At 36.5% G+C, this 9301-nt stretch overlaps 2 protein-coding genes across 2 annotated transcripts in view; one reads left to right on the forward strand and one right to left on the reverse strand.

Moving 5' to 3' along the window:
• Positions 1 to 844, forward strand: part of LOC119423687 (zinc finger CCHC domain-containing protein 24) — a 27780-nt gene extending 26936 nt beyond the window's left edge. Inside the window, exon 4 of the mRNA XM_037691094.1 lies at positions 731 to 844. Within this exon, the coding sequence (XP_037547022.1) occupies positions 731 to 844 (114 nt within the window). The remainder of the gene's footprint in view (positions 1 to 730) is intronic.
• Positions 845 to 1892: 1048 nt separating this feature from the next.
• On the reverse strand, positions 1893 to 8915 carry ppifb (peptidylprolyl isomerase Fb). Its single transcript, XM_037691095.1, has 6 exons — positions 8673 to 8915; positions 8519 to 8549; positions 6272 to 6360; positions 6072 to 6168; positions 4550 to 4625; positions 1893 to 2325 (listed from the first exon to the last, which is right to left on the reverse strand). Exons 1-6 carry the CDS (start codon positions 8823 to 8825, stop codon positions 2190 to 2192), a joined length of 582 nt encoding a protein of 193 aa, XP_037547023.1. The 5' UTR covers positions 8826 to 8915; the 3' UTR covers positions 1893 to 2189.
• Between the last annotated feature and the right edge of the window lie 386 nt (positions 8916 to 9301).

Consider the following 9301-nt stretch of genomic DNA (forward strand, 5'->3'; position numbering starts at 1 on the left):
TACATACATACATACATACATACATACATACATACATACATACATACATACATACATACATACATACATACATACATACATACATACATACATACATACATACATACATACATACATACATACATACATACATATAGCGCCTTTTCTATCGGTGAGTTATTTTGATGGAATGGCCGATATCCGATATTCAACTTTATCGCCAATATCTGCCAATACGATACCATGCCGATAATATCGTGCATCCCTACTACGAATGCTTTTATTTTCTTAACTGTAGAAGAGTTGTGCCTAGTAAGGCTTATGTTAGCAAGATTCTCTTCCACACACAAAAACAACCACTGAGATAGTTTAATTGTAGAAAGAGGCATCTTTTTCTTTTATGATTTATCGATTATGTCAGGGCCAAACCCACACCATCAGGGTCCTTCATGAAACAAAATAAGATGATTTTGCTTCTATTTTTAGATCTTCTTGAACAGTTGTCATCCAGACATCATTCTCTCAATTAAACTTGCTTTTCTTCCATCATTCTAAGTCCAAAAACAACATCTGGGGCACATTAAACAACATAACTAGCCGTTTTTAAATTTTATGTCCAACCATAAAAATGCTAACGTCTTAATGGTCCACTAAAGCCCTGAAGTCTTGAGTACAGAAACTTTCTGAGGTGCCAGCAGCTGCATGTGTGAATCTGAAAAGTTCATTCTCGTCTTCTTGGTGTTTGTTTCAGAGACCTCTGGAGAAACCAGATGGCTTAGATGTGTCGGACCAGAGCAAAGAGCATCCACAGCATCTGTGCGAGAAATGCAAAATCCTGGGCTACTACTGCCGACGTGTGCAGTAACACACCCTTAATGTATGTACTTCAAAGATTAATGAAAAAGAAGCACATTTTAATTTCTAAAACTTCTGTACTGTGACGAGTCTAAACCATCTTTTTAAATATCCTCTCTGACAGCCTGGCTCAGAAGAAGAGGCTCTTTAGAAAACATCTCAGTGGAGAGGAGTACTTCCTCGTTTCAGTATTTTTCAGTGAAGTCACTCAGAACCAATAATCGTACCAGCTGTGAACTATAAGAAACTTTGGTTTTGTGCGTTTTCTGAACATTCAACAAATCAGAAAAAAGTTTTAAAAGGTAGAAATACTCATGTTTGTATGTTAGAAAAGTAACAGTAAAGCTCGTTTTTCTGTATAAAATATGCAAGTTCTTGGTGTTACTAACATGTTTCTGTTGTGGGTCTGTATTATCAGTACTGGTTGGTACATTTACTTTCTGAATATATTTTGAAGCCATGTAGTTCTGTTTAATATTACACTTGAGAAGTTTATAAGCCAAATTACAGCTAGTCTTTATGCATGAAGGGCTACAATTCTTTGTGAACGCATAGTTTCTAATATAGTAAAATCTATTTTTTATTTTATTTTTACTACCAGTTGAACCGTTACACCTGAGCTCACTGTGCTAAAATGACTGTGCTGGTGGTGATATCATTTTTGGATGAAAAGTCTGAAAGGTGTCAGGAGTCAATGTGTGAAGTGAAAAGTTACATGAAGTTGTTGCTCTTTTTTACTGTAGTACAATTCTTTCTACTTAAAGTACATGTATAATCCCATATAATGTGCCTTAACTTGAATAACACTTGACAAATTTCTATATGGAGTATTCTTGCATTAAAATGCATTGAAAGAGGTTTGTGTTTGCGTTTTTGTCTCAAATTTAAAATGAACGTGATTTTTGCTGAGTCATCGTAAGGATTGAGAAGATAAGGAATGACAACCTTATACTGTACGTCTACAAGTGATGAAATATTTCCCAAAAGCAGCAACTCGCATTTAAATACCATTTCCTCAGTTGGCTTTATTTCAGTAAATTCAGAACCAACACATCTGGGATGTTTGACATACAAGATAACCTCACATACATACACAATTACTATTATTCCCAAATAAATGCCACCTTTTCAAAATTTTCAAATTATTCTCCTAAAACCACCAACTTACAACTTAATAAATTCACATTTTTTTATTTTTAGCATGACCGTTGAGTCTGCTCATCGTTACCTGAAGAAAACAAACAGCTTTTCATTCCGCCATATTCCAGTGATCATTATTTGTCAAAGCGAGGTAGTACTCTGCGTCTTGAATAAAGAAAGGACCCGTCTGTAAAAATTACAGCAGATGTGAACGTCTACTGCAGCTCTCCACAGTCTGTGATCGTGATCCTCTTGGAGGTTCGCCCAGACCTGGAGCCGTAGGACTCCACTTTCTTGACCACGTCCATTCCCTCCTTCACGTTGCCAAAGACAACATGCCTGCCGTCCAGCCTGAGTGAAGAAGAGATTTGTTTCAATATTGCTGCGTCAGACAGTTTGATCCACCATGACTCGTCTCTTTGTTAAACGCTAACCATTTAGCTTTTTTTAACGCAACCATGCTAATGTTTTTTCATTCCCCTGTGAGCAAGGCAATGAGTTTTCAGTAAGTAATCTATTTGATGAATAAACAAAACCGTAATAATAAATTTTATACGTGAAATGATGTTAGGAGTAATTATTCTTAAAGCCCATGTGGTGTAGCGCTCACTGATCTTTACCACGTTACTGAGGTTCATAGGCCGGTCACGATAACAAATTTTGCTGAGGGATAATCGTCTCAGAAATTATTGCGATAAACGATAATATTGTTTGAAATTTGACAATAATTAGTAATTATTGTCAAATTTAAGGAGAAATGTTTGTTAGTTTGTTTTGTATGTACAGTAGTACCTTTTTTCAACCACCGGATGGCAATATAAGACTGAAACGAAGGATGGATAGTGAAGGAGCGAGCAACGTGTCTCTTTAAGAAAAATGGGAGGGAGGCCCCTTGACGTGACATGGGCCGTCTCTTCGGTTCTCAAAATGGCGGCCGCTCAATGTGGTTTGAGCTCTTTAGGCATTTTGGCATTTTTCACACAAAGCTTTTAATAAAAAATAAAATAAAATCAGTAAAGTTCTTAGCTTCTTTGCAGAGAAAAACAACTTTATACACAAAAGGCACGAGTTTCAACCATGAATTTTTGAGCTTCGACAAGACAGAGGTTTTTTTCCCCCTAGGTCGGCCTATTAGCTTAGCTCGTAGCTTCGCTGCTTTTAACGATCCAAAAATGCGATTTTGGACGGTTAAAATTGATTTTAAAGAGAACGGGAGGGGGCAGTGAAGAGCACCGGAGTCGAGCCTTTTGTCATCCAGTGTCTTCAGTAGAAAGAGAGAGACACGAAGAAATGATAAAGCCGATAAGTGAAAATGAGGTCAATTTCCATTTATCATGCGATTAATTGATTTATTGTTTATTGCGACAGGCCTAGAGGTTCATACTATTCACTGCTGCATTCATGACTTTTACTAAAAAAGCGTTTCATGTATGAATAAATCCAAGATACAAAAAAATGATTTTCTTTTTGAACACACAACAGGCAAATGTAAATTGTTACAAGAACAGAACCAGTATAATCTGTTTTAAACAGATAAAAATAAAATCAAACTAAAAGTTTTAGATATTTTATATTACTACAAAAAATAAGAGGTTCTACTAGAGCCCGACCGATATATCGGTAGGGCCGATATAGGCGTTTGGGAATATATCGGCATCAATGATAATTGTCCCATTATGCACAGATACACTGGGAACAAGCCATGTCCTTACTTGCAAAAGGCGTAAAAATACAATGTATCCAGCAGGGGGCGCATGCGGACTACTTTCAAGTCATTGCCATTCACTTTAAATTTCACTTTCAGCACAGACAAAGCAGGGAGCAATACTGTGCAGAGTATTTTAATGAACAGAGCACGGTAAGTTTATTTTAAGTGACTTGTAAAATAAAAAAAATTGAAAAATCAACAAATTATTTTTAATCCTCAAATCCGCTTGTCATTAGCTACATGTCTCTCAAGTTAGCAAGCTAATGCTTAGATAACCTAGCATAGGTTAATGCCTCATAAAACTTGAGCAAGAACAATTAATCTAACGTAGAGGTAAAATATACGTGTTAGTAATGTTATCTTTGTCGTCCTCAATGAAATGCCTTGTTTGTCTGAAATCTTGACTTCTCTGCAAAGAAAAATAAAAAAGCTGCTGCGATCGATACTAATCAGGCCTTCACCATATGTGACTGTTTAAACAAAATGAACAGGGAAGGCAGTTTCTTTGTTTAGCTTATATTTTTGTAACACACTTGATAACTTTACCATGAATATTGGAGGATAGACAATGTGAATGTTAATTTTTACTATGACTATAACAAATACTTATTTCCCAGTTAATAGCTGCATACTTATATTTAGTAGAATGACAAATAAGATGTAAAGTTGTATGAAAAGGCAGAGTAACAAGATATTTGTTACTTCTACACAAATTTCTGTAGATATTTTAAGCTTTATGCAGGATTCACTTTTCTTTAACCAAAGCTTTTCTTTACACACCAATTAGTTTAAGACATTAAATAAAACGAACACTGCTGAACTGAGACAGAAGCATTTACTCATTTAGTAATATTTGCCAGCACCTACCACTCTGTTTTAGTGGTGCAAATGAAGAACTGGGATCCGTTGGTGTTGGGTCCAGCATTAGCCATAGACAAGATGCCTAAAACACACACACACACAAAATCAGATTCTGTTAGAACAAAAAGCAGGAAACAGATGTAATGAGTTTAACGTGGAGAGATTTGAATAAATGTTCTACAAGTTACTATCAGATAGCTACAGTTACAAAATTAGCTCATTTTGACAGATTGGTCACAAGTCATGAAACACATTCAGTGATAAATGAACATTTGTATAACAGCTGCCACCCGGTGGCAAAACATGAGCATGACAACAACATGAATAACCCTCAAGATCTTCAGTATTTACTGGTAGGTCAAACTACATAAATCCTATTTAAGTAAAGTGCTGTGTGTCGTCATCATTGTATGTTCCCATAAAATGGTGAGATTGGTTCTCTGCATTTAATCCATTGCAGGAGCAGTGAGCAGCTATGTAAGCTGCCTGGAGAACAATTAGGGATTAGGTGTCTTGCTCAGAGACACCACGAGATGTGGGCTGGGGATCGAACCTGGGACTTTCGGATCCCAGGTCAGCTGCCCTGCCTCTACCCCATAATAGTGCAAACACTTATGAATCATTGACAGTATTGTGATCCACTTTTCTTCTGTATGTTTTTCGGCATCTTTCTCGATCTACAATTTTTGTGCCATTTCAAAAAAACGTATCAAAACGTTCAGCTCTTTCAGGATAATCCTGCTAAGACTTTTCATATTGGTGCAACTTTACCTTTTTGAAATATTTAGCCTTTTCTGCCATTTTTTTCCTCGTAGAAAATGAACTGAGCTCATTTGACATCCTTCATATCTTTAGATTTGTTTACAACCTTTCACATTTTGTTCTGGGTCAGCTTCTTTGTGCAAATTAAAACTTTTTTCAGCTACTTTCAGCTGTTTTGTGTTCCTTTCAGATTCTTTTTGCTAACCACAACATTTTTGTGCTTTTTCTAACTTCTATCTGCTAATTTCAGCTTGTTAAGCTCCTTTCAGCTTATTTATACTAGTTTCAGCTTTTTCAGCTACTATTTAGCTGTTTTACACTAATTTTAGCATTTTCAGCTAATTCCTTTTTTGTTAATTTTAGCTCATTTCAGCTCTTTTTGCTTCCTTCTGGTCGTTTGTTTTTTTTTGCCTTTTCAGCTAATTTCAGCTTTTTTTGTGCCAATTTCAACTTTTTTTTTTAGCTAATTTCCTTATTTTTGTGCTCATACCTGCTTATTTAAAACTAACTCAGCAAATATGAGGGTTGTTTTTGTTGTTTTCTTCTGTTAATTTAGGCCTGTTCTTCCATTTCAGCTACATTTAAGCATTTTTAGGCAATTTCAGCTGTTTTTCAGCAAGTTCTTCTGCAATTGCATTTTCGCAGGAAATACAATTTCTCTAGTTTGATTTGTAGTCAAGAAATTATAGATGAAAAAAAGTCACTTAAGCATTTTATAATAAGTAAATAAAATATACAGCTGTTGATAAATGAAAGTGATGATTACCAGGTGTGGTGTGCTTCAGTTGGAAGTTCTCGTCAGGAAAACGGAGTCCGTAGATGGACTTTCCTCCAGTTCCATTGTGATTTGTGAAGTCTCCACCCTGCAGCCACAACACACACACACACACACACACACACCCCTGTAATCCCACTGAGGCAGCTCGCCTGACAACAAACATGAAGCAGAAAAGGAGAAAAACTTGCCTGGCACATGAAATTAGGGATCACCCTGTGGAAAATGGATCCTTTGTAACCAAAGCCTTGTTCTCCGGTGCACAAAGCTCGAAAGTTTTCTACAGGGAAAAAATGACTCTTCTTAATCATGACCTAAAGATTTCTAACGTGAAAAGTGGACAGCCCATTTCAAGAGGGTTTGTAAAAGGGCTCCAGTAAATAGGCGTAGTAGACAGTTTTAAGACTTGTTACTTTTCAGGATTTGTTTTTAACTCCTTAAAATGTTGCAACAGGCTTACAACATCTGAAAAGGAAGCGAACTTGGGTACTGCTGGACAGCCGTGGGGGCGGGGGACACTTTAAGTCAGAGAGTTTTATTTGTCATGCACAAGTGCACTCTATAGACAGAACGTCTGCTTATATTTATATTTTCCTGTGAATAAAAGTTTGAGGAAGCATTTGTATGGAAATCGACTGACATTAACGTTCCTGACTGGTGTCAAGTTCAGTTCAACGAGCTCCGTTTCCACAGTCTGTTTTTGTAGCCGGACAAACACCTCCTGATGGTTGAAAATCTAGTACCGGTAAACGTACGTGGGCGGTGAAACCGATCTCAGCAGGTGAGAACTCGATAACACCCACGTTTCATCACTCAGGTTTTCTAAAGCACCAGTATTCTTTACTTCTGCTTGTTTGGAGCGCATTCAGTGTAGAAAGGGTCACAGACAAAATCATATGATGCAGTAAATACAATTAATATATGATGTGAGAAGTGTAGAAGTTAAGAGAACATTAGGCAACGTTACCAGGTTTACATTTGAAATAGTTTCATATTTCTCTTTGCTGACAGTGAGGAAAATAATCTGTGAACAAATTTCTGATGAAAATAAAGAATTTCTCACCACAGCTCGCTACGTTTCTTACAACATGCTGAGGCTTTTTATTTTTAAATACGTTAAAAAAAAAGCTTAATTTTCTTTTATAAGCTTTTGCTTACACCTTCTTCGGGGGGTCAATGCTTAAATTGACCATTAAAAATAAAATTGGATTATGAGTTTGAGAGCAATTAAGTTATTCAGAATAAATGACAAATTAGTGACTAATTAAAATAAAAATACTTGCAGACTTAGTTTATAGTCTATTACTAGGAGGGTTGAAAAAGGGATCATTTCTGGTAAACGTTCAGGAAACGTTCCATGGGAATAAACTGAATATTGTTGATAAATAAACAAGCTGTATTATGTTCGAACAAAGCTGAAAATTCCTGGCACTGTACATCCTAAACCAGGGGTGTCCAAACATTTTCATATGTGGGCCAAAGATGAAATAACTCATGGGCCACAAAAATGTGAATTTAACTCTCAACGTGAACAATATTTTGGAGAAAGGACAAAAAGTTCACTAATTTTGGTGGAGAAAGTTTTAAACTGTTGTAGATCCAAAAACATTAAAAGCTTCATAAACACTAAGCTTGTATATTTTATTAAAAAGTATATAAAAAAATTGATTTGTTAGGTCTATGTTAGTTGTTTCTTGTGTTTGGAAAGTTCATTTTAGTCTGTTCTCAGCAACAAAAGCTTAATTTGTGTAAGTGTACTTTTAAAAAGTGTGTAGGCTGATCCAATCGTCCGGCTGTCAGTCGCTACAACAGGTTCACGGAAGGTTTGATAAAGTCGATCGGCTCGTATGTGGATGATACCACGTTATATTCATTTAAAATTCACTCTAGATTATTTTATCAACTGCACTACTGAGCCACGTTTTATGAATCATTATCCAAAAGTCTCCTTTCTGGTAGAAATCAGTAAAGGTTTTTGGTGCTTTGTTAAAAGATTACAGCCAAAGCTTTGTAGTTTAATATTGCTCATTTTGAAAAGACGGCTTTTCATCCGTTTTGCCGTTAAACCTAAACATTATTTTAAAAAGTGTTACCAATTAATTTGCAGAAAGTCTGCATGGACCTCTTAAGCCTGCTGGCCAAAATAACACCATTCTTAAACTGCGGTTGTGGGCCGCACAAAATCACTCCAAGGGCCGCAAATGGCCCACGGGCCGCACTTTGGACACCCAAACGTTACAGGAGTTAATTGATTTTGAAAATGAGCATAGAAGTACCAGCACCTTCATGAAGACAACAGAACATGATGACATGATGGTTTAATTGTAATTTACCTATAATGATACATTACATCCTTTACCGAATACAAGGTAAATTTAATACTAGTTGGAGCTTCTGGTTCTAGTTGAAGCAGTTTGGTGAAAAGAAAAACAACTCACCTGCAGTTTTTGGAACAACATCTGCGTTGAGCTGTAAACAGAATCAAAACGAACAAGGTTAAAGCTTTAACCCTGTTTTTATCCTCCAAAAATATGTTTTGTGGAGTGACTCTTCCTCGGCCAACCTAAAAAGATTTGAAAAATGTGACGTCACCTCAAAGGTAACTCTGCCGAGCGGCTCGTTGTCCGCAGCAATGTCAAAGTAAACTGTCGGGTTTTTGTTGGCGGCTGCGGGGCCGGTGCTGTACATGCGGGCGGCGGTGAACGCCAGAGAACAAAACTTTATCCTGTTCGATAAAAGTAACATTTTCACACAGCTGCTTTCCTCCACACAAGTTAGCTCAGGTTAGCTAAAGCACTGTGAGCTAAAGTCACACGCGCTGACAGAAACAGGAAGTTACGTGAGAGTTCGTGTGAAGATCTCGCGAGACTACACGAAATTATATTACAACAGCAAAACGGACGAGATAACCGAGAAAACCAATGGATTTAAAATATGCCAGTGTTATGTACGAGTCATAGTTAAGTATTTAACAAAATCTTTAAAGAAAAAAGTACTTCGTATAATTTTTTTTCACCTTGTGGACAGCTTTTGAGAAAAAGTTTCAAAAACATTGTTCACTTTTACCACTAACAGCAAAATGAATGAAAAAAAGTTTAAGTCATTAAACAATATTGTGCAGGTTTGTGTCATCCCTGACTTTATGACTGCCTTTGAGATTTACTTCACATAAACTGATTGTTTGAAATGTGTTCAATATGGTTGATTCCTTATATTTTGTT

The sequence above is a fragment of the Nematolebias whitei genome, chromosome 17, assembly GCF_014905685.2.
Source record: "Nematolebias whitei isolate Nwh7 chromosome 17, NemWhi1, whole genome shotgun sequence".
Taxonomy (NCBI): domain Eukaryota; kingdom Metazoa; phylum Chordata; class Actinopteri; order Cyprinodontiformes; family Rivulidae; genus Nematolebias; species Nematolebias whitei.